Source organism: Phocoena sinus, chromosome 1, assembly GCF_008692025.1.
Source record: "Phocoena sinus isolate mPhoSin1 chromosome 1, mPhoSin1.pri, whole genome shotgun sequence".
NCBI classification, from domain to species: Eukaryota; Metazoa; Chordata; class Mammalia; order Artiodactyla; family Phocoenidae; genus Phocoena; species Phocoena sinus.
In genome coordinates this window covers 92211990-92238551 of record NC_045763.1, presented here as the reverse complement: position 1 = coordinate 92238551, position 26562 = coordinate 92211990, and the positions used below count along the sequence as shown (strand labels likewise).

Below are 26562 nucleotides of genomic sequence, written 5' to 3'. Positions count from 1 at the left end.
GGAAGAAAATTTTCTCTCCCCTTCTGTGTCCTTCTGGCCAACAGAAGACAGATTAAAAGAAGAAAAATCAAATAATTTAATAACATGTATACTTGAAAGACACAGAAAAACTGAGTAACTTGTCAAAATGGCCAAAGCGCTCAACTGAAATGTCATCTTCAACTAAAGACAAAAGAGGATGTCAGGAGTAGTGGTTTGTGACTTCAAAATGGAGGAAGACAATTGACATGGAGATGGAAAAGCAAATGTTTGGTAAATAAATGTTTGCTGGACCATGCAGAGACAATGGGACACAGAGAGGAATTTTAACAGACTTTGCTAGGTTCCTACCTGTCTACACACCCAGTTCATACTACATACTATTGTTATCTATGATGATAGCTCCCTTCCTGGAACAGGTCCTCTATTTACATTCTTTTAGATGTTAGGGGGAAGGTCAAAGTTTCTTCCTGAGTCTTCCTTGATTGATTTCAGCTTGAAGTACTCCACATACCAAAGAGGCATTTTTTGGTTGGCAAGTTTTGCTCCCCTATTGTATCTACAAAAATGCTACACAAATATCATATTTCATGTTTAGATATTGTATCATATCTCTGAAATCAGAAACTAGATAGAAATACTGGTCACCACCACTTTTATTCAGCTTTGTATTGAAGATCCTAGCTAGTACAATTAGACAAGAAAAGTAACTGTGTAAGAATAGAAAAAATAATTAAGCTTCTAATTTTTGTTTTTAGAAGGTGACCTGATTGTATTTATAGAAAAGTCCAAAAAAAATCTAAGGATAAACTATTAGAGTTAATATCTGAGTCTTAGAATATTACTGGCTTGCATAACTCTACCAGAAAAATCAATTGTATTCCTCTACATTGAGAGCAACCATTTAGAAAACATTTTAAAAATATGTTTAATTCACAATGGCCTGAGAAAATAACAAATACATTGTAATAACTCTAACAAAAGATGTGAGATTTTTATTTAGAAAATTATATAATACTACTGAGATAAATTAAAAAGACTCAAATCAATCAAAATTTAACATGCTAATTATTGGAAGACTCAATATTTTGAAGATGTTTGTTCTACCAGAATTGATCTACAGATTCAAAACAATCCCCATTAAAATTCATAAGGTGGTTTTGTCAGTAACTGAGGTGATTCTAAAATGTATATACAAATGCAAAGACAATCTTATAGAAAATATTGGAGTACTTACAGTAATAGATAAAAGGTTTATTACAACACTCCAAAAATTAGGACATTGTGGTATTGGTACAAATATAGTAATAGAACAGAACAAAAAGGGCATTAAACAATACTTGATTTAACATAAAAATAGCACTGAAGAACAGTATAGATATGTCAGTTTTATTTAAAAAGTGGTCCTGGGTCAATGGGATATATGTGTGAAATAAAATGAATCTTTACTTCTCCATTATGGCCTACCCAAAACCAGTTGGCAGATTGTGAGAGAATATATTCAAGATTTCAGGGGTAGACAAAGATTTCTTAAATACTAACATAAAAACTTCTGAGCTTAAAATCTGTGTCAAACAATTTACTAAAATAAAATAAAAAATTTTGTTGATCACAATCAAGTCATAAAACAGTGGAAATTTTACATAGTACATATAATCAACAGAAAACGTGTATCCAATATACATAAAGAGCTCCCACCAAATCAATAAAAGATACTGATAGCCCAGTGAAAAATGGCAAAAGAAATGAATAAGCACTTTACAAATGAAGTTATCCAAAAGACCATAAACATATGGTCCTCAAGCTCATCAGGGAAATGCAAATTGTAATCACAGTGAGACACTACTACTTATCAGAATGGCTAAAATGAAAAAGATTGACAAGTTGATAAAGATGTGGTATGCCTAGGTTATCACAGACTGCTTGGGATGTAAATTGGTACAACTATTTAGGAAAGCTTTTTCATAAAGATACAGTATGACCCAGCAATTCCATTCGTAAGCAAATATCCACAATACATTCTTATATATTTTCACCAAAAGATAAGAACCAAAAATGTGTTTCTCAGAAAAGGATGAAACTTGAATCTATGGTTTCTGAATCACAATCTATATCCAAATACCTTCAATTAGAGATTACATTTGCTTCAATCTGAAAAGTCACACTGAAGGAAAAAAGTAAGAGGGAAGAGATATGGGAACATATGTATATGTATAACTGATTCACTTTGTTATAAAGCAGAAACTAACACACCATTGTAAAGCAATTATACCCCAATAAAGATGTTAAAAAAAAAAAAGAGTAGCAAAAGACTTCAGCTAGACATCAAATGTCATTAAAAATCAGAAAGTGCATACTGGCAACTGTAGTTCCCCTTTGCCCAATATTTTTCATTCTCACCTCTGAATACTATTAAACAAGCCTAATTCTAGACCTTTAATAATGTTCACCAGCTAGCACCACACGTGCCAAAAAGACATGCTAATGGCTCTTTAAATACAAGCCTATTTAAGGCACTATTTAATGGACTAGTCAAATTGATTTCTCGGCAGTTCCCAGAGTGTTATTACCAAAGTTTTGCCTGTGAAAATAGTCTGTGTTGTATCCTCTCAGAGGAACACATCCTTTACCCAGGCCTCAAATTATTCCCACAAAGATTCAAGGAATGTGAGCTCCTAGCTAAAAAATAAATCACAAAACTTTCTGCACAGGGAGCTTGGCCTTGTAGAAATTGCCACCGCAGTCATGAGAAAGAGAGAGAGAGACACATAGTCCAAATTCAAGTCTAGATCGCATGGTTTGTGGAGCTGAGTCACAGGACCATACCCTAGCTGGGAAAGCCAGAATGTTCAGCTTTTCCGAGGAGAGATGATCTTGACTCCCACCAAGGCTTTCAAGGTAAATGATTACCAAAATATTGCAAATGTCTAATAAAAAATGTGATATCCGTCCTGAATCTCAATTCTGCCTCTGGTTTACTGCTTTACCACATACATGGGCCCTGACATATTATTGCCAAGCCTCTTTTCAATATATGGATTAATTTAACTTGTCCATAAAGATCTTGGAACTGAGGCACACTCTTGTTTCTCTTTTTATCTCTCTCTATTTCTTTGTTAAAAAATCTTCTCTAATCCATCATTTACCCAGTGAGTATGAGAATGAGGCATGATATTTTAGCCTATTGATTAGTAGTTATGTAACTTTGAAAACATCAATGGCATGAATCTTATATATTTGATCGACTGCTATGTAATTGGTGAAAATAAATCTGAAGAAAGTGAGCTGGCTAAATTAAACACACACAAAAATGAAACCAACCAGGAGAAATTTTTAAGCAATGTGCATAAGGAAATTTTCATCCCTTATAACCCAAAATTGAAAATTGTTTTAAGGACTGATTTAAAACACTTAGAATGTGTTTATTCAGTTTGGCTACAGCTAATGTGCTGTATCTGTATGAGTGAGTTTGAAATTTCAAAAGCTATGAAGAGCGTGGACTAAAATTGCAAATGTGTTCAATGCAAGTGTCCTTCTCAACTGACCATTCATGAACAACTTGAAGTTCGTGTCACATTAGCCCTACAAATTTCCGGTGAAATTCAGGTTGATTGGAGATTTTGTTTGTTTTTGGTTTAGTTTTGTTTTCTAGTAAATAACTTGTGCTTTGCTAGGCTTGGTTTAAAGAATCAGATTGCAAGAGTCTGTAATATTGTTGAGGTGACCTTTGGCACGTTTGTCTTCTATATTTGGTTTAATGTGTCAAAAATGTAAAATCATTCCCTTCATAACTTACCTCTTTATTGTTTCAAAACACCACAAACAATCATAGTTTCTATATAATTTCTCCCTTCGTATGGAAGAAAAATGCATAGAAAGTTCTTGAAATATCAGACAGCATAAATTGTACTGCTCCAAAATGAGATGTCATGTCCATATCAACAGCCAGCTTTTACCTGATATTTCTGACCTCCTCTCTCTGTACCCAGTTAGCTGCCATAGGTGCTACAAACAGCATAATTTGACAACAACCTTTTGTATTGAATAAGGAAAATAAGTACAATTATACACAATGAATGTGTGAGTTAATTTCTTCTACAGTCATTAACTACATGGAAAATATTCAATCAGTTTTGGTAAACACAGGCAAATGCAAACACTGTCTTACATTTTTCTTTAAATGAGGCTATCGTTACCTATCTTAACTAGCTTTTCATGAGACATTTATTAAGATGTTTGTATGGAATCTGCTTGTAGGTAATGCAAGATTAACAACATTTCCAAAAGTATAGAAGAAATTTTCATTTGTATATTATTGTTTCAAGAGTAGCAGATGTTACAGAATTTCAGAACTTGCAATTCAGCTGATCACTTACTACTTCCTCATTCAAAAATTCATTAGTAGTTTTAATATTTTAGACCAGCAAGTATTGCTGTAGTCTGAAAAGAGTTTACATGATGTCACCTTTAAAAAATCTGATTGCTGTTATCTGATTATACCAGGCAAAAATTGGGGAACCTTTGAATTTTTTCCCTCTCTGAGAACAGAATTAATGTTTTTATTATGATAAAGTAGAGATAAGGAAACAAGGTTCATGAGTTTTCACGGCTCATCTTTTATTTAATCTGTCAAAACACCTCTTAGTTGGAACAGAAATCAAGTAGTAACTATTGTAAAAAGCATTGCATCAGGATGGAGAAACCATGCTGTTCTGCTGCTCCTTTGGCTAAGGATTATTTTTTGATCCATTTGGAGGCTTTGGAGAGAGTGAGCTATGGTAGACTCATTAAGGAAGATTATAGCAGTCCAACTTGGAAAATGGAGTAGAGCTTTATTGCCAGCTGGAGATGAAAGATATTTCTAGTTCTTACAGCAATCAAAATTCAGAAACAGTAAAACAAAAAATGTAGAACTGGTAGACTATTTTACCACTGGAAACTAGTAGAAAAATTTCCTTTTACTGGAGAGGCTGCATTTTCTCGATAATTTAGCAAATGATTTTCCCCTAACAATTGTCAACACATCACTGTAGCCCAGGAAAATCTTGATCCAGCTGAAGTCCGTCCATATTTCTACACCCTCTTGGCCTGTGTCATAGTAAGGACTTCCATCACTAAAATGGCACATATTCAGCTTAAACGCTCCCATCTCTAGTTTTACACAGTCCACCCTGGGCATTGTTTTTATGTTTATTATAGAACTTTTTTTTCAAGCTTACATGTATTCTGTGTACATATTTGCTTTCTTTTCTTATCTGTATTCTTTGCCCCAACATACGGCCCCCAGTATATAAACTTCTTGAATATGAAGTGATCCTATTCATAACATTTTTTAAATATCACTGAACATGTTGCTTTTACACAGCAATACTCAGTAAAAGTGTATTGAATAAAAGGAGATATGCATACATACATGAATAAATGAATAGGTGAATCTACTCATATGTGTTCTTTTTGTGTAAAGAGAGATCAAATAGACTGCAAATATAGACATGAATATGTTCGTCATGGTAGCATTTGATTACTACTTAAATGTATTTATTCTTAGTATGTTTGGTTTATTAAATAAATTTATTAACAGGAATGTTCCAGGAGAGTCACTGTTTAGGATCCTCACATAAGTTACCAGGAAAAATAAATTTACATGAAGTCATAAGATTTCATAAGTTAACATTGGTAAAGCGCTTAAAAAAGTGCCTGACACATAGCAAGTACTAGACAAGAGCTTATTAAATGAAATAGACCACTAAGATATCTCTGTGCTCACTGAAGAAATAGTCTGGGCTTCCCTGGTGGCGCAGTGGTTGAGAGTCTGCCTGCCAATGCAGGCGACGAGGGTTTGTGCCCGGTTCTGGGAAGATCCCACATGCCACGGAGTGGCTAGGTCCATGAGCCATGGCCGCTGAGCCTGCGTGTCCGGAGCCTGTGCTCCACAACAAGAGAGGCCACAACAGTGAGAGGCCCGCGTACCACAAAAAAAAAAAAAAAAAAGAAATAGTCTGCATATACTTTTGTGTACACAATCAAGAATGATAAAAGAAAGACACAAATAACGTTAACACAGAGTAGATTCCCTAACATGCAAAAATAACAAACATAATTTTACTTTATGTTCAATAAATGTATGTTGCACCGAACTAGTTTTGCAAAATTTGTTTTTTTTTTTCTTTTTTGGGTCACACCATGAGGCATGTGGGATCTCAGTACCCAACCAGAGATCAAACCCATGCCCCCTGCAGTGGAAGCATGGAGTGTTAACCACTGGACTGCCAGGGAAGTCCCAGAAATTTGTTTTTTTAATTGAGGTATAGTTAATGTACAATATTATGTAAGTTTCAGGTGTACTACATAGTGATTCACAATTTTTAAAGGTTATACTTCATTTATAGTTATTATAAAATATTGGTTATAGTCCTATATTGTACAATAGATCCTTGTAGCTTATTTATTTTATATGTAGTATTTTGTATCTCTTAATCTCCTACCCCTATCTTGCCCCCCTCCCATCCTTTTCCCCACTGGTAACCACTAATTCTTCTCTATCTCTGTGAGTCTGATTCTTTTTCGTTATATTCATTAGTCTGTTTTCTTTCTTTCTTTTTTTTTTGTTTGAAGATGTACTTTGTATTAACTTAAAAGTCTAAAAAGCACAGGATACATTTTCAGACCAATTTTACTTTTACCTGTGTATGGTAATATGTGCAATGTTAGAAGGTACTTAAGTAATATGTCAATCAAATGAAAAATCCAGAAGCAGCTGGTCCTGAATTACAGCACACACTGGAAATTTTGAGGAGAACACATATTAACAAAAAGAATACCAGCAAGCTCAAACTCAAGTTTTAATGTTGAGTATTTTTAAAGGGTTTTAAAAAGCATACTCAATCAGCATACAGCTTTTTCTCACTTAACAGATCCATTTCTATTTGCTTGTGTACAGCAAAGCGTAAAAACTTGAATCAACTTACTTATGATTTCAGAAATGTATTCCATGGAATTTACTTCAATGCTCCTACCATTGATTCTTCAAATAAGCAAAGTACAGAGGCTCTCATCCCTTGAAATTGCTTTTAAACTAGCACTTTTTACATTGAAAGATAATAAGTAGAAACCTAGCAATTCCTGGTACAGTGCCTGGACTTAGCCTCATTTAATATAAGAATTGTATATACAACAGAAAATTTATCATTTTCTTTTTCCTTGGAGGAGAGGGAAGGAATAAGGAAAGGTGGAGACATGGCTGCAGTATTTAAGAGCTGAATAGAACAATGCATCTTTCACAATGCTGACAACTCCACAATGAAGAAACACCATGAATCTCATCAATTTTTTTAGTTCATGCTGGATTAGGAATTTAGGTTCCCCTCTTTGTGTATCAATTAATTCAAACTTCTCCAAAAATTCATACTACAAGATAAACTCTAACTGCAGTAGGTATTTCCTAAGTAGGAGACCAAACACCAAAGGGAATCCCTTCTTCCAACATCTTTTGGTATGTTAAGATTTCACCAAAGAGGAAATCTAACGCTTAAATACGAAATCTCTTGGCCAAGTAAGAAACTACAGCTATTATGGGTATTACCCTACGTAGCCACTATTTGTATTACATATTAAATTAAACCCAGCATTAATTATGCTGTGAATGATGATAGCAGTGATGATGCTAGTGAAAAAGCATCATCTTTAGCCCAAGAAGAGTAAGAGGAAAAAAAATGTGAAAACAAGTAGAAAGCAGACAAAGAGTTGGGCATCTTCTGATCTGAAAAGAACATTTTAAACATAGAAATACAAAAAGAAAAGTATTCCCTTATTTCCCATATGTGGTAATATGAAACATTTATTTTAGATAACAGATAAGAACAGAACTAAGTAATCTGATTTTACTGCAGCAGTGTAAAAATCATCCCTTCACCACAGTGTAAGATTTAAATGCATCTGCACAAGGGTACACATTATATAAAATGCAGTACGATTACTGCTGCCCTGCCAAGTGCTTCCAGTCCCTACCCAGGTCCTACTGAAATACTGGTAGTTCTAATAGTTTCATGGAAGAAAATCATTAAAAATAATAATAATAAAGCAATTAAAGAGATAAATCAAAATGCTTCAGTAACCATATATCCAGCTCAAACTTTATCTATTTAAATGTTACATTTGCCTCCCACTAATAAATCTTATTTCACTCAAACTTGAACAATAAATCTTCCATACTGAAGTATCTTCCTTGCCTAATTTATTCCAAGGAAAAAACCAAAATGATTAGTAAAGAAAAATGTAGGGATTAATACACCCTTTTAATTTGTTTTAAATATTTTTACGGTTTAAAAATTGTTTAAATTTTGTAATTTCTAGTAAGAAAACATTATCTGAATGAATACCCTAATGGAAAACCACTGTAAAATGTTTCAGCTGCATTTGGGGCAGAGGGGTAGAGATTATCTTCAAAGCACCCCAGCTTTCTTCATGAGAAAGTCAGAGGTACACTGGTTTGTGTTATTATGACATCCATGAAGTGATCTAAGTTGCTTTTCCTTCAGCAGGGGCTTTATTTGTCAGCAGGGCATTATGCTTGACTTCCAAATTTGGCTGACAATTTACTGATGAGATTCATAACTTTTGGATTGCTCTGATATTTTGACATATTTGCCAGGTTCTGAGCCACATCCTGGAAGGCCACCATAACTTCTGGATCCTGCATGCCTGCAAGAACCTCTGGATCACTAAGAATTTCATTGAGCCCAGGCATTCCTGCCATTCCAGGCATGCCCCCTCCCATTCTAGGCATTCCTCCAGGAAAATTACCAGGCATTCTGCCAGGAAAGCTGCCTGGAAAAGAGCCATACTGAGCTCCTGACTGTTGTCTGGCTTCTTCCTCCCTCTGGGCTCTCTCATGGTCTTTCCGAGCATTCTTGACCCTTTCTATTCTTTCTTTGATCTCTTGCTCTTCACATTTTCGCTCATACTTTCTCCGATGTTCAGCAATTTTCTGGGCCCTTGGTTGAACTTCTTTCAGCATTGCACTAGCATCTTCATCATAATCCAGTTTACAGGCAAGGGCAAGATCATAGGCAGCTTCTTCCCAATGGCCCAAAAGTCTGTGTGCTTTCCCTCACCACTTGTATGGCTGAGCAGAATCAGGATTTATTTCAATAGCTCTGTCACAGTCTCAGATGGCAACATTTGGCTTCTGTAATTTGATGAAGACACTTGCTCTCTTGGCATACAGAATGGCCAAACGAGGATTTAGCTTGATGGCATCTGTGAACAAGTCAATGGCTTTCTGTAGTTCACCAACATTTAGGGCATCACTGGCAGCCACGTTTTTATCATTTGCCTGATCCTTCATCGCCTCAGTTATCTCTACATTTTCATCTCCCATTTCTTGAGGGGCATCAGTGCCTGGTTCAAGCACACCTTCATTGTCAATTTCTAGATCACTTTCCTCACTTGATGGTTCGTCTGTCTTTATGTTTTCCTCCACCTTCTTACTATCTGTTTTTTCTTCCTTGGTATTTTCTTCCAATTTAGTTTTATGAGTAGCAGGTGGTATTTTACCCCCCATACTCTCCACCCACTCCCTCAGGAAGTGCATTTCCTCGGTGTGCAGAACACTCGTGTCCTGCTTGCACATTTTCACGAAGGCTTGAAGCTTGCTCACTTTGCTGGTGACCATGGTCTGGAAGCAGCAGGAGACAGCAGGAGGCGGTGAGTGTGTGGACACTGCAGCCCCATCCCAGGCCCAGGCACTAGCTCAGCGTGACCGCGTAAAGGGCAGTTTGTTTTCTTTTTTAGATTCCACATATAAGTGATATCATACTGAACTAATTCTGTAAAATTAGTTTTAAAAGATCCAAAACCAGACCTGGAAAAGTCTAGTCTAGAAGCTTCTGCTTTGATCTGTAGTTTTACTTCCTTATTAACCTTTCTTTTCTTCATGGCAGCTATGCATTACAGTGGTTATTCAGTACATGTTCAAAGGAAGTAACAATTAGATCCTCCACTTATATATATTCTTATAGAAGACCACTTATCTTTTGACATCTCTCAACTTCCTGTCCAACTTTACGTACCACTTGAATCCTTCACCTTCTAGATGTTTTGCTGCATCAGAGCAGGTAATTCCTGACCTTTAATAAACCACGTGAGTTATTTTTTCTTTTTTATCTTTTGTTGCCAGACCCAGTGTTCATGCATTAGAAGAGCTAGCTAAGCAGATTGCCTTACCCTGGGCTGAGCTCCTGAGAACACTTAGAATCACATGGGGTGGGAAAGGAAACAGAACAAGATGCCCGTCAAGAACAGAATTGCACTCAAGGGTAATTGCAAAGGGTCAGTAAAGAAGAATTCCTGTAATGGTCAAGCTGAAGAGATAATTGTAAGTCACAAACAAGAAACAAATGAGATGTAAAGAGCAGGATAGTTAATAGAGGACCATGTGAGGAAAATGTAAGACTGAATGAGGGAAGAAGTTTCATTAATTTGCTTTTAACAAAATTGGTATTGCTAGAGTTGAAATGGATGCTTCAAATTCATCAAAGCTACTAGGTTAGTGTAGACTCTTCTAAAACACACAGTAAGTCCAGAAAATAAAAGACATTTATTTATTTATTTTTAATTTAGTTTCCTCATTTTCTTTTTAAAAATTTAATTTAATTTTGTATACAGCAGGTTGTTATCTATTTTATACATATTAATGTATGTAAGTCAATCCCAATCTCTGAGTTCACCCCCCACCCCCACTTTTCCCCCTTCCCATACTTTTGTTCTATACATCTGTGTCTCTATTTCTGCCTTGCAAACTGGTTCATCTGTACCATTTTTCTAGATTCCACATATATGTGTTAATACATGATACTTGTTTTTCTCTTTCTGACTTACTTCACTCTGTATGACAGTCTCTAGGTCCATCCACATCTCTACAAATGACCCAATTTCATTCCTTTTTATGGCTGAGTAATATTCCATTGTATATATGTGCCACATCTTCTTTATCCATTCATCTGTCTATGGACACTTAGGTTGCTTCCATGTCCTGGCTATTGTAAATAGTGCTGCAATGAACATTGGGGTGCATGTGTCTTTTTGAATTATGGTTTTGTCTGGGTATATGCCCAGTAGTGTGATTGCTGGGTCATATGGTAATTCTATTTGTAGTTTTTTAAGGAACCTCCATACTGTTCTCCATAGTAGCTGTATCAATTTACATTCCCACCAACAGTGCAAGAGGGTACCCTTTTCTCCACAACCTTTCCAACATTTATTGTTTGTAGAGTTTTTGATGATGGCCATTCTGACTGGTGTGAGGTGATACCTCATTGTAGTTTTGATTTGCATTTCTCTAATGATCAGTGATGTTGAGCATCCTTTTATGTGTTTGTGGTCAATCTGTATATCTTCTTTAGAGACATGTCTGTTTAGGTCTTCTGCCCATTTTTGGATCGGGTTGTTTATTTTTTTGATATTGAGCTGCTTGTAAATTTTGGAGATTAATCCTTTGTCAGTTGCTTCATTTGCAAACACTTTCTCCCATTCTGAGGGTTGTTGTTTCATCTTGCTTATGGTTTCCTTTGCTGTGCAAAACTTTTACGTTTAATTAGGTCCCATTTGTTTATTTTTGTTTTTATTTCCATTAATCTAGGAGGTGGGTCAAAAAGGATCTTGCTGTGATTTATGTCAAAGAGTGTTCTTCCTATATTTCCCTCTAAGAGCTTTATAGTGTCCAGTCTTACATTTAGGTCTTTAATCCATTTTGAGTTTATTTTTATGTATGGTGTTATGGAGTGTTCTAACTTCATTATTTTACATGTAGCTGTCATGTATTCTTTTACGTGTAGTTTTCCCAGCACCACTTATTGACGAGACTGTCTTTTCTCCATTGTATACCCTTGCCTCCTCTGTCATAGATTAGTTGACCATAGGTCCATGGGTTTATCTCTGGGCTTTCTATCCTGTTCCATTGATCTTTATTTCTGTTTTTGTGCCAGTACCAAATTGTCTTGATTACTGTAGCTTTCTAGTATAGTCTGAAGTTGGGGAGTCTGATTCCTCCAGCTCCGTTTTCTTTCTCAGAGTTGCTCTGGCTACTCGGGGTCTTTTGTGTTTCCATATGAATTGTAAAATTTTTTGTTCTAATTCTGTGAAGAACGCCATTGGTAATTTCATAGGAATTACATTGAATCTGTAGATTGCTTGGGGTAGTATAGACATTTTCACAATGTTGACTCTTCTAATCCAAGGACATGGTATATCTCTCCATCTGTTTGTGTCATCTTTGATTTCTTACATCAGTGTCTTACAGTTTTCTGAGTACAGGTCTTTTATCTCCTTAGGTAGGTTTATTCCTAGGTATTTTATTCTTTCTGCTGCAATGGTGAATGGGATTATTTCCTTAAATTCTTTTTCTGATCTTTCATTGTTAGTGTATAGGAATGCAAGAGATATATGTACATTAATTTTGTATCCTAAAACTTTACCAAATTCATTGATTAGCTCTAGCAGCTTTCTGGTAGCATCTTTAGGATTATCTATGTATAGTGTCATGTTATCTGCAAACAGTGACAGTTTTAGTTCTTCTTTTCCAATTTGTATTCCTTTTATTTCCTTGTCTTCTCTGATTGCCATGGCTAGGACTTCCAAAACTATGTTGAATAATAGTGGTGAGAGTGGACATCCTTGTCTCGTTCCTGATCTTAGAGGAAATGATTTCAGTTTTTTACCATTGAGAATGATGTTTGCTGTGGGTTTGCTGTATATGGCCTTTGTTTTGTTAAGGTAGTTTCCCTCTATGCCCACATTCTGGAGAGTTTCTATCATAAATGGGTGTTGAATTTTGTCAAAAGATTTTTCTGCATCTACTGAGATGATCATATGGCTTTTATTCTTCAATTTGTTAATATGGTATATCACATTGATTGATTTGCATATATTGAAGAATCTTTGCATCCCTGGAATAAATCCCACTTGAGCATGGTGTATGATCCTTTTAATGTGCTGTTGGATTCTGTTTGCTAGTATTTTATTGAGGATTTTTGAATCTATAGTCATCAGTGATGTTTGTAATTTTTTTTTTCTGTAGTATCTTTGTCTGGTTTTGGTATCAGGGTGATGGTGGCCTCACAGAATGAGTATGGGACTGTTCCTTCCTCTGCAATTTTTTGCAAGAGTTTGAGAAGGATGGTTGTTAGCTTATCTCTAAATGTTTGATAGAATTCACCTGTGAAGACATCTGGTCCTGGACTTTTGTTCATTGGAAAATTTTTAGTCACAGTTTCAATTTCATTACTTGTGATTGGTCTGTTCATATTTTCTGTTTCTTTCTGGTTCAGTCTTGGAAGGTTATACTTGTCTAAGAATTTGTCCATTTCTTCCAGGTTGTCCATTTTATTGGCATAGAGTTGCTTGTAGTAGTCTCTTATGGTGCTTTGTATTTCTGCAGTGCCCGTTGTAACTTCTCCTGTTTCATTTCTAATTTTATTGATTTGAGCCCTCTCCCCCTTTTTCTTGATGAGTCTGGATAAAGGTTTATCAATTTTGTTTATCTTCTCAAAGAACCAACTTTTAGTTTTGTTGATCTTTGCTATTGTTTTCTTTGTTTCTATTTCATTTATTTCTGCTGTGATCTTTATGATTTCTTTCCTTCTACTAACTTTGGGTTTTGTTTGTTCTTCTTTCTGTAATTACTTTAGGTGTAAGGTTAGATTGTTTACTTGAGATTTTTCTTGTTTCTTGAGGTAGGATTGTATTGCTATAAACTTCCCTCTTAGAACTGCTTTTGCTGCATCCCATAGGTTTTGGATCATCATGTTTTCATTGTCATTTGTCTCTAGGTATTTTCTTATTTCCTCTTTGATTTCTTCAGTGATCTCTTGGTTATTTAGTAACGCAATATTTAGCCTCCATGAGTTTGCTTGTTTTGCATTTTTTCCCATGTTATTGATTTCTAATCTCATAGCTTTGTGGTCAGAAAAGATGCTTGATATGATTTCAAGTTTCTTAAATTTACCAAGGCTTGATTTGTGACCCAATATGTGATCTATCCTGGAGAATGTTCCGTATGCACTTGAGAAGTTTAATCTGCTGGTTTTGGATGGAATATCCTGTAAATATCAATTAAATCTCTCTGGTCTATTGTGTCATTTAAAGCTTGTGTTTCCTTATTAATTTTCTGTCTGGATGATCTGTCCATTGGTGTAAGTGAGGTGTTAAAGTCCCCCACTATTATTGTGGTACTGTCAATTTCCTCTTTCATAGCTGTTAGCATTTGCCTTATGTATTGAGCTGATCTTATATATTTATAATTGTTATATCTTCTTGGATTGATCCCTTGATCATTATGCAGTATCCTTCCTTGTCTCTTGTAATATTCTTTATTTTAAAGTCTATTTTATCTGATATGAGTATTGCTGCTCCAGCTTTCTTTTGATTTCCATTTGCATGGAATATCTTTTTCCATCCTCTCACTTTCAGTCAGTGTGTGTCCCTAAGTCTGAAGTGGGTCTCTTTTAGACAGCATATATATGGGTCTTGATTTTGTATCCATTCAATGAGCCTATGTCCTTTGGTTGGAGCATTTAATACATTTACTTTGAAGATAATTATCTATATGTATATTCCTATTACCATTTTCTTAATTGTTTTGGGTTTGATTTTGTAGGTCCTTTTCTCCTCTTGTGTTTTCCACTTAGAGAAGTTCTGTTAGTATTTTTTGTTGAGCTGGTTTGGTGTGTTAAATTCTCTTAGCTTTTGCTTATCTGTAAAACTTTTGATTTCTCTGCCAAATCTGAATGAGATCTTTGCAGGGTAGAGTAATCTTGGTTGTAGGTTCTTCCCTTTCATCAGTTTAAATATATCATGCCACTCACCTCTGGCTTGTAGAGTTTCTGCTGAGAAATCAGCTGTTAACCTTATGGGAGTTCCCTTGTATGTTATTTGTCATTTTTCCCTGTGGCTTTTAATAATTTTTCTTTGTCTTTAATTTTTGTCAATTTGATTACTATGTGTCTCGGCATGTTTCTCCTTGGGTTTATCCTACTTGGGACTCTGCACTTCCTGGACTTGGATGGCTATTTCCTTTCCCATGTTAAGGAAGTTTTCAACTATAATTTCTTCAAATATTTTCTCAGGTCCTTTCTCTCTCTCTTCTCCTTCTGGGACCCCTATAATGTGAATGTTGGTGCATTTAATGTTGTCCCAGAGGTCTCTTAGTCTGTCTTCATTTCTTTTCATTCTTTTTTCTTTATCCTGTTCTGCGGCAGTGAATTCCACTATTCTGTCTTCCAGGTCACTTATCTGTTCTTCTGCCTCAGTTATTCTGCTATTGATTCCGTCTAGTGTATTTTTCATTTCAGTTATTGTATTGTTCATCTCTGTTTGTTCTTTAATTCTTCTAGGTCTTTGTTAAACATTTCTTGCAGCTTCTCACTCTTTGCCTCCATTCTTTTTCCGAGGTCCTCAATCATCTTCACTATCATTATTCTGAATTCTTTTTCTGGAAGGTTGCCTAACTCCACTTCATTTAGTTGTTTTCCTGGGGTTTTATCTTGTTCTTTCATCTGGTACATAGTCCTCTGCCTTTTTATTTTGTCTATCTTTCTGTGAATGTGGTTTTTGTTCCAGATGCTGCAGGATTGTAGTTCTTCTTGCTTCTGCGGTCTGCCCTCTGGTGGATGAGGCTATCTAAGAGGCTTGTGCAAGCTTCCTGATAGGAGGACTGATGGTGGGTAGAGCTGGGTGTTTCTCTGTAGGGTAGAGCTCAGTAAAACTTTAATCCACTTGTCTGCTTATGGGTGAGGCTGAGTTCCCTCCCTGTTGGTTGTTTGGCCTGAGGTGACATAGCACTGGAGGTTACAGGCTCTTTGGTGGGGCTAGTGATGGACTCCGGGAAGGCTCATACCAAGGAGTACCTCCCAGAACTCCTGCTCCCAGTGTCCTGTCCCCACAGTGAGCAGCAGCCACCCCCCACCTCTGCAGAAGACCCTCCAACACTCGCAGGTAGGTCTGGTTCAGTCTGCTACAGGTTCACTGCTCCTTCCCCTGGGTCCTGAGGTGCACACTACTTTGTGTGTGCCCTCCAAGAGTGACTGTTTCCCCAGTCCTGTCGAAGACCTGCAATCAAATCCCGCTAGCCTTCAAAGTCTGATTCTCCGGGAATTCCTCCTCCCATTGCCAGAACCCCAGGTTGGGAAGCCTGATGTTGGGCTCATAAACTTCACTCCAGTGGGTGGACTTCTGTGGTATAATCATTCTCCAGTTTGTGAGTCACCTACCCAGCAGTTATGTGATTTGATTTTATTGTGATTGTGCCCCTCCTACCGTCTCATTGTGGCTTCTCCTTTGTCTTTGGATGTGGGGTATCTTTTTTGGTGAGTTCCAGTGTCTTCCCACTGATGATTGTTCAGCAGTTAGTCGTGATTCCAGTGCTCTCACAAGAGGGAGTGAGTGCATGTTATTCTACTCTGCCATCTTGGACCCATCTCCCAAGAGGCACTTATTAAAAGCAAAAAATTATTCAATATCCTTTATGTGCCATGTTTTGAATATGTGTATACGAATGAACAAAATGGAGCCCTTAAAAAGTTTACACTCTAGCAATACAACAAAAAATAATTATATAAATGCAGGGCACAATGAAATCACACAGCAGGGATAATTAAACATATGCTGGGAGTTTAATCAATGTGGATTTACCTAGGGAAGTGATATTTAGGATGAAATCTAACTATCCTCTTTAGCCCAACTAAGTCCCCATAGCTACTTGACAATATTTATATTAATCTCTAATTAGATGCTTGTTGCATTTCCTGTAGCAATCAATCAAAAATATTTCTCGGGCTTCCCTGGTGGCGCAGTGGTTGAGAGTCCGCCTGCCAATGCAGGGGACACGGGTTCGTGCCTCAGTCTGGGAAGATCCCACATGCCATGGAGTGGCTGGGCCCGTGAGCCATGGCTGCAGAGCCTGCGTGTCCGGAACCTGTGCTCCACAACGGGAGAGTCCACAACAGTGAGAGGCCCACTTATCACAAAAAAAAAAAAAAAAAGTTTCTCACTCACCCTAAGGGGGTTTCCATCTTTCTCCACACTCTCTATTCTTGTGAATATCTCTTCCACAACTGTTATGGGTAAAGGATCCTCCAGCATAGAGGCCTCCTAGGTGTTCTTTTTAATTTGATCATAACACTTGGCTACCTTCATCTGTTTCTCCTTGTAGCCCCCAGCTTCAAAAGGATTTGACCTCTTTTTTAGTCCCAGGTGAAACTTTCTACATAAGTCTCATTCTTTCCTACATTAATCCAGACCTGGTTCTAGCAATGGTTTGCTCCTTCTCTTTCTCCATCAATTACAATCTTTCCCTTCATTGATTACTTCCCCTGTACCATCTAGGTCATTTCTGTTAAATCTGATAAATTTTCAATCTCCTTTCTTTCATGAACTGACTTTTGAGCAAAGTAATCCAATTCACTGGTTTTTTGTTCCTATCAACCTATTCAATAAATGGCTTGATGTCTGGCATCTGCTTCTGTCCATATATTGGATCCTTTCCAGAAGACTACCAATGACCTAATTCCTGATTACCAATACCCATCCAGATATCTGTTCTCAGGCTTAGTCCTTGACCTCCAAGTAGCATCTGTTCTTCTGAGTTATCTCCCTTAGAAACTCATTTCCTACTGACTTGCATGCTCCTAGTTTTGTTTTGTTTTTTCCTATCTCTCTGTCTTCTCAATTTTTGTCTGTTTCACTGGCTCAGAAGACCTTTACGCTAGAAGCAACCTGTAACTAATTGCATGGCTCAGTCAGCTTGAGGATTAACCTGAGCATATTTATTTATTTGATAAATACTTTTTATATAGTGCTTAACATGCACCAGGCCGTACTGCAAACACTAATACATTTAATCCTCACAATAACCCTTTGAGGATTAAAAAATAGACAGGCTGATGCACAGAAGGTTTAAGTAGTGTTTAAAATGGTATTCTCGCCTGGAGTCTATGATCTTAAAAATAATGCTGTCTTTGGCATTACTGCACATTAACACAAACATACCCTTGCTGGGAAGTTTCCACAACCAAATATATTCTACTATGTCCCAAACCAGCTCTAGGAATCTATGTCTTCTCACATGCACTTGCTCTAAAGAAGCTCTTAATCATGGACCACCAAGGAGTCAGTGCATACAATTCAGGGAGTCTGTGAATTTGCATGATAAGAAAGGGCATCTAACTAACTTCAAACATAAGTTTAGTATTTCCATAAAATATTACTGTAGTTACAAAGCATAGTGGTATTAGCAGTACTGTGACTTTGGCACCACTGGAAAACATAGACAGTTTATATCACATTAAAGTTTTTCAGATCTCCTTAAATGTTGTTTAGAGTGATCATTGTATTTGAATTATGGCAGTTATTACACCCCACTAAATTGAGTATATTAATATATTATCTAATATATTAATAAGTACAATTCATATTAATATATCACATTTTAAATTATTTTTTAAAAAATATTTTGATAGCTCTATTTCAAACTAATTTTTACCTATATTAATTCATAAATTATTTTATGTATGTAAAGCCATTATTCTGAGAAGGGGTCCACAGTCAGGGCTCCAAGGCACAAAATAACTTGGAAACCTCTGTTCCAACCCTCTCTATGCTTACATCTCCTCTGTCCTTTCTACCCTGCAGAATTGCACCTATAATGATGCAACTCAAATACATATCTAGAATTCTGCCCTTTCCTAAACCTAGAATCTTATTTTCAACATTCTGCCAGACTTTGCGTGATGATGCTACCAACAATCTCAAATAAGAGAATCCTTCATCTACCCTCACTAATTTTCTTCTCTTTGTAGTGCCCACATCTCTAGAATTTCCATACTTCCTGCTGTTTAGACTAAAAACCTTGCAAGTACTCTTGATTCTTTACTGTTCATTTTTAGTTTCAATTAAGTATTTTTGTTGTTTTTTCTTCCATTTTCTCCCCAGCATTTTATGTGTTTGTCCACTTGATTTCATTCCAGGTATTGCTGCCCTCATTTTGTCTCACTTGGACAAGCACAGTAGTCTCTCCCTGCTTTCTATTTTCCCCTCCAATTCTGGTTTGCACCAGTTCCATGATTGCGCATAGAGTTTCACAGAAATAAAGGTTGTCTACACATCTCTTTATAGACATATATTTTTTCTTTTAAAAAATTACAAGGTACAACTTAAAGATGCATTCATGTGTTAAAAAGAAATAAAATTCTGTACAATCCTACCTTCCAATGTTTTTTAATCAAGTCTTTTTAAAGGAATTAATATGTATGTTTTATATATATAGTATTCATAGTTGCCTACAAACTTTAGTAAACACACTATATCTTTGAGTGATTTCTTGGGTCATTAAGTTAGTGTTTAATTACAATAGAATATACAATAATGTATAATCATTACTCTCTTTTTTTTCATTTAGATTGTTTCCAGTTAGTGCCGTCAGAAATAATCATGTTGTGGACATTATTTAAAATTGTCTTCCCATGGTCCCCACCTGTGGATATCCAGCAATTTTTGAAATCCAGCTCAAGTGTCACTATCTCTCTTCTCTTGACCCCTTCCACATACCCCAACCATATATTAAACTTTTTAAGAATATGTCATACCTTATTTGGTTTTGTCTCTCCATGAATAGTGGGAGGCACAAGGAACATTAAGTTTCTGGAGCAAAGGTTAGAAATCTGTCAGGGTCCACTGGGCATCTTATTTTCCAAATTCCCACACACAGTAAATGTGGTTAGTAACAAATGCCTGAGAGGACTTCCCTGGTGGCACAGTGGTTAATAATCTGCCTGCCAATGCAGAGGCCACAGATTCGATCCCTGGTCCGGGAAGATCCCACATGCCTTGGAGCAACTAAGCCTGTGCACCACAACTACTGAGCCTGCGGTCTAGAGCCTGCGAGCCACAACTACTGAGCCCACATGCCACAACTACTGAAACCCGCATGCCTAGAGCTGGTGCTTTGCAACAATATAAGCCACCACAACGGGAAGTCCACGCACTGCAACGAAGATTAGCCCCCCTCACCGCAACTAGAGAAAGCCCGCACACAGCAACAAAGACTCAACACAGGCAAAAATGAATTAATTAATCAAAAAAAAAAGAAATACCTGAGAGACAGTTAAAAGGCAAAGCTAGTGTTCTCATTGAAATAATTACATGATAAACTCAAAGTTAATGTACTTATGATGCCATAGAAGAAAAAGTAAGCTTCAAAGTAACCTCAACATACTGAAATAACAAGTTTAAACAAGAAAAAGATAAAATATGGGTTTGTGCTATCATCCAAGATGTCTGATATTGTAACACACACTCACAGGTGCACAAATCAATGAACGATTTCACATAAACAGGAAGTTTCTTGAAAAGGTATTTATCCGGTAGTAATTCTTTTCCTTCTAACCAATAAAGAACATTAAATTCCTCCTTAAAGCTTCAGAAAGAGAGAGAGAGAGAGAGAGAGAGAGAGAGAGAGAGAGACAAATGCTGGGTGATGTAAAAACAAGAGATGTTCAGGAAGAACAGAGAACAATAATGTCAGCTTTTGCAGAGAGTGCAAATGAGAAGTAAGAGTATCTCTTCTGTTTTTTTATATTTCCTACATCACTATACAAGTTACAGGTTCACAGATCATAGAATTTATAAATAAATCTGGAAAAGACTTTTGTTGAAATACCTTTCAATTGCATTAAAAAAAAAACAACAACCAATAATTATATTTAAGTGTTCAATTGTATAGTTTATTTCATAATTCATTTTTAATCATTTTCTTTCTAGAGAAATCTAAAACAAAGAATCCTTTTAGATGTTTTTATACATAGGAGCATTACAAACCACTTAATGCTCTGGTATTCAGTGTAGGTGGAAGAGATAAGCAATACCAAATGCTGCTTTATTTAGGTTTATTCCTGTTTGGGTGTATTACACATTTACAGATGTATTAGGAAATATATTCCACTATGTATTTAATGCTAATTTCTGCTGACACTACTCTGCATAAATATGGATGAGAGTAATGCCACTAAAATATATCTTGATATCTTCACTCCCTATAATAAATGATCACATTTAATTTTTAAAACTTCTAAAATTATTTCATTATAATTTAATAAAACATTACTGGATTGAAAAGAGATAAATAGTTGAATGTGGCCAAATATTTTCTTGAAAGTGCCAAAGCCTGAATGAGAAAAGCTCAACTTCAAAGTCAATTAGTAGATGCTAGATTAAAGAAGGAATGTAGGCTCAGATTAAAATCTTTGAGATGGAATAAAAGGTTCTGAGGAGGGAGAATTCAAAAGTATGAAGTATGTGGTGTGTAAGGCTAATGGGGGAAGGGAAAAATGATAGCAGTGCATTGCAGGTGGAGTGTAATTGAGACAAAACATCAGAGAGAAATGCTCAGCAAGTACACTTCCTAAAAGACACTCATGGCTTTACTAAAAATCTGGTAAAACGTTTAGCTTGGACCAACTACGACAGATTTCACTGTACAGGTTCTAGTATGTGTCTTGGTTTTTTGGTGATTTGTTGTTGTTTGTTTTGGGGTTTTTTTGGTCATAGCATTTCTGTGCCAACAGATTGGCCTCTTTTAACAGTGTATACCAATATACTTTGCTGAGTCACACTGATTACTATTTGTATCCAGGTTGTATTAATTTTAATTATTCTCGATCTTTCAGTAAAGACAGTTATTATACAAGCAGTGTAGAATTTTCTATGCTAAATAAACTTACATATAAAGCAGGACTTCCCTTGGGCCTATGAAGTGCAAGAGAAACAAAAAATCATAGTCACTCTAGGTGTACTTAGTGGAGACACAGAGCCTATCAGTCACATCACTTCCTCCCTCTCATACCTTCAACCTCAGGAGACTCCTGCCCATGCCACCTTCCTGATGAAGGTGAGGGGGAGAACAGCTGTTAACATTTCTTGAGAACCCCAGAGGACCATCTTCATTTTTTTCTCCATATGAAATGATGCTTTCCTACAAGGTTTAGCTGGCTGAGAATGATTTTTTAAACGATTGCTATAGTCAATAAACTACACTAACAACCAATAAGTACATGAAGGCTGAATTCTAATATTTGTAGATAACCAGTTTATTTATAAATCTAATTTATAAGATTTGGATGAATTTCTGAGCATATATTAATCTGTTTCATTGATGTTAAAATCTGTTTCATCAAATCTGTTAAAAATTATATTAAAAAATTCTTAGAATTCTTACCATGAGAAATGTCAGCATGTGTCACCTATTTTGTGTTTATTTAACACAAAGTCTAGTATCTCTAAAATAATTTTGTTTGCTTTGAATCTGTTACAGGGACAGACTTGGACAAAATCTGCTTCAATAAAACTTGCATTTAAACCTTGATAAACAACACACTGATTTCTCAAGAGTTTGGTATTGGAGAAGAAGCAATTGCTAATTGTATGTATAATGAAATAAGATAACAAATGAAAAAATTAATGTTTTAGCAATACCTATTCAGAATTCCCAGAGTAACAAACATCATACTGGGCACAACTTGTTAGAGCTGATTACCTTTAGTTTATTCTTCATGGGTCCTTTTGTTTAAAAAGAATGTATAAATATATAAACTGTAGAAGGAAAAGGAGACATAGTGAGACAAATATCGCCAGTTTCTGATTAGATGCAATGTCTCCTTGACCTGAGGAATACAGACAGGAAAGAACTCATGTAGAGAAGGTGAAAAGGGAAAATTGAGATCATGAAAGAAAAACTTTCAATTCACTATTTTGCTTGGATCTAGACCTAAAGAACCTTCATGCTGAAATCCTTCAGTGGAGGAAAGTATTGCTTTTGCTATATCTTTTCTAGTGATATAAATTCAAAAATTTCTGAACTGCCAATCTAATATTCTCCCCAATTCAAACTAACATTAGAAACCAGAAGAACATGACAATAGATATTATAGCATTTTGTTATTCTTATGAATGATTTTCCAAAGACCTGATTCTTCAATTCACTAAGCAAAACCAATGATTCCAGTCTGATTCTCTGTTTAGTCTACAGATCATCTTCGGGGCAAGCATTTCAAGAACATATGTCAATTATTAGCTGAAAATCTATTATATGCCAGAGAGTTTAGAAACTAAAAATATGTTCAAACTTATCTCTAGTTACTGTAACTGATATAACAATAACACAAAAAGAAAAAAATTTTACTCTAATTCTTCCAAAAATAAAATTAATGGTTAAAAATCATCCATTTTCTACTTTCTGTATTTGCTATTTTCCTTTCAAAGAATCATATAAAATAGGCTCAACTATGCCATCATCATCTTGACACACGTGGCCTTCAGTATAATTACCACAGTGAATTTGTGCCAAAACTAGACTTCTCCGATACTATAATATTTGAGGTGGAGCACAGAGGATTTGTCCACATTGGTGGCAAGTTCAGCACCCTAAATATGTAGCAAGATCATTTCTTGGTCTTTACCAGAATTCTGGCCAAAGTGGCAATGTGAGGGAAGTTGTTACCAGGTGCTTTCCACTTTCTCCCCTCTCAGGTAATGTTTATGAGAACCGATCTGTTCTCATCCCTCCTTTCAAGCCTACCCACATGAGTACAAATTCTCTACAATGGCCTCTTGATTTCCAAAGCTATCTCTATCCCTCAGTGATCTATCCAGGTCCACCTTTTCTAATGTAACTATACTACAAAAACCATTGATTCCCACACCACAGAACACCCATTTTTGCTTTTATATATATAACCGGTTTATTTAAATAAATGTAGATTTCACTTTCTAATATGGATCTTAATACAGTTCCTTTAACCTTCTAATATGAACTTTGTTCTTTACCTGTCTCCTTATCATTAATGGACAATCATGGATATTATCAATGGTATTTTAATTGTTAATAATAATTTATATTTGTTATACTTGGGCTATCAAAAATATAGCTGACATTAATAACTTAATAGCTAACTTATTTTGAGCATTTACTATATTTCAGGTCATAGAGGTAGTAAATGTTATTAAACCGATACCATGTGGCTCCAGAGTCTTTGCTTGAATTCTACCAAGTTTGAAAATCACTCATTATAAACTCTGTTATAGTTCCAAGTTCTCATCCTGCTATTGTAAATGATGAGGTACTTCAAGAATCTCACAATTTAGTCTCTCCCCTGAAATCAGCTCTTCATGATGCTCTGCTTCCAGTAATGACAACATCATTCATTCATTCACTCAGCCAAGGGAAGCAAAATGTGTTTCAGTTCAACACAGTCTGTGTTCAACCTAAACCAGTCACTGACTTCATGGTCATCTTTAACTTCTTCTTCCATCCTCCCACATGCAAGTTTTATCAGTTCTTTGTAAGTCATGAAAGTCAAAAATTTATTAGATGGCTATAATCTAACAATGGAAAATGACAAGTGTTGACAAGGATATGGAGAAATGGAACCCTCTTGGATTGTTGGTCAGTATGTAACATGGTGCAGTGCCTTTAGAAAAAAAATTGACAGTTTCTCGGAAAGTTAAATGTAGTTTCCCTATGACCCAGGACCTCTAATCCTAGGTATATAGCCAAGATAATTGAAACATATGTCCAAACAAAAACTTATACATGGGTATTCATAGGAGCATTATTTATAATATTCAAAAAGTGGGAAAAACCCCATTACTTTTGCTAAGTAATCCAATATAATTTGAACTAAATATCACTATCTATGTACTAAGTTAGCTTTTGAAAATAGTTTTGTTAATTATTTCTATTTAGTCTATTGATTTATAATAATCATTAATGTAAAAAGCAGCCATTAAAAATGTATGGGTTAAAATTTCAGCAACTTCATAGTAAAGTCAACATATTATAATATGTATTGCTACATTTAAATAAAGTGTATTAATTGCTAAATTACTTAACATTTTCATGTAGTAACTTGAAAAGATAACTTCTTTTTATTATACTGTAATTATATCAACTTTGGAGAAAATTCACACTGTCATTAATATCTCTGCCATTATCTCATCTTACTTGAAGTAGGAAAATAAAATCATTTTACAAAATTATGTTGATTTCTGTAATGGTCTTGGAAAACCATAGTTTTCTTTTCCAAAAATGTAACCAAAATGTCTAAGGAAACAGGAGTATAAACTTGCTGCTGAGTAATCATTTAAAAAAAAAAAAAAGATCAGCTGTTGAAAATTAAAGATTCACTTGATTTAGAGAGAACCTTTAAAATTTTTTTTGGTGTTTATTATTTCATTACTTGTTTAAATAATTACAAAACTCAGTGTGATGCCTAATAGATTTAACGGGTGTTTATTTAAAGTGAACATTTTAGTGTAATATAAATGTCCTATTAAGAACAATCTAAAGAACAGTATTAAGTTTTTGCTTTAGTTTTTACATGTAGGCTTTTGCTCAGGTCTAACAGTTAACTTTTGTGGTTCCAGAAGTGTCCTGCCAAGTCCCATGGTATAGGCACAGACAAAAGTTTATCAGAGCAGAAAGCTTTCTTTTGAGTTTTCATATGGTGCCTACCTCATGCTCAGCCAAGGTAAGCAAAAACGTGTTTCAGTTCAACTTTGTGTGTTCAGCTTAAACTGGCTGTGCCACTCTGGCTCCCCTTATTTGTGGTCAGCCAGCTCCCTAGCTGCAGCTGGGTCTACTACTCCTAGCTAATAATAGGAGTCAGGTCAACTCTAAATTTTGCTACTTGTAAAAGAATCAGCTTTCGCTTACTCAGGGAATTATTTTTAAATAATTTCCCTTTCAAACCAGCTGTGAGGTGGTTTGAATGAGGCCTTAGTGTCAACTAAAATTAAAGGTGTACGCCTGGAGACATCGACACTCAGGGTTCTTCCTTAGACTGCAGTGAAAGCATTGATAAGAAGGGCACTTCAGTGCTGCTTTGTCTTCTCATAGGGAAAGGCAGGAAAATTCAAGGATGCCAAATATATATATAAACAAACATCTCTTGAAGCTAAATCCGTGCTTCCTTCTTCTTAAAAAACATATGCTCCCCTTTCTAAAAAAAAAATATATATATATATATACACACACACACGCACATGTATTGTTTTTAAATATATGCATGTATATGTATGTGTATGTTCTACTTCTCTTCACTCACCTACATGTATAGCAAACCACTTACCCAGCTCCTAGACCAACAAGATAATCTTTAATGGACATCAGTAGAAAGTCCTTAGTAGAAAGTGCTATCTAGCAGTCCTGAATGACTGTTCTGTCCTCTATTTTCTGTGAGACTACAACAGCTTTTTTTTAGACTAAGTAATGGGGAATACAAGTGACCATGTCAAAGACAAAATCTCAGGTATGAGATCCTCTTTCCAGAGCAATTCAGTCTTTCCAGACATTGAAGTGTTTCAAGGTTGGGAAGAAATTGTGGTTGTCTCTTCTGGTAACTCTGCAGGGAGGGACCAGGAAGATTTTACCAGCTGCCTAGTGCCTTGACCCCTGTAAATGATCCTTGATTGAGTCTACATCCAATCGTTCTAAGACAAGAGAGTCACTTTGTGTCTGTTCTAAGCATAGTTAAAATG

The 26562-nt window shown here is 35.8% G+C and overlaps 1 protein-coding gene and 1 long non-coding RNA gene across 2 annotated transcripts; one reads left to right on the top strand and one right to left on the bottom strand.

Annotated features, from left to right (window-relative positions):
* Window positions 1-2723: 2723 nt before the first annotated feature.
* On the top strand, window positions 2724-25299 carry LOC116741469. The gene is made up of 3 exons (XR_004346165.1): window positions 2724-2877; window positions 19430-20382; window positions 22340-25299. It is a non-coding gene; the product is annotated as an uncharacterized LOC116741469 (long non-coding RNA).
* LOC116741466 (hsc70-interacting protein-like) lies at window positions 8391-10145 on the bottom strand. The gene has a single exon (XM_032608026.1). The coding sequence runs from the start codon at window positions 9650-9652 to the stop codon at window positions 9146-9148; it is 507 nt and encodes a 168-aa protein (XP_032463917.1). The 5' UTR covers window positions 9653-10145; the 3' UTR covers window positions 8391-9145.
* Window positions 25300-26562: the final 1263 nt, after the last annotated feature.

What these genes read in the sequence shown, in the direction of transcription:
- LOC116741466 (XM_032608026.1), bottom strand. Translation starts at nt 9,652, where the DNA reads ATGGTCACCAGCAAAGTGAGCAAGCTTCAAGCCTTCGTGAAAATGTGC.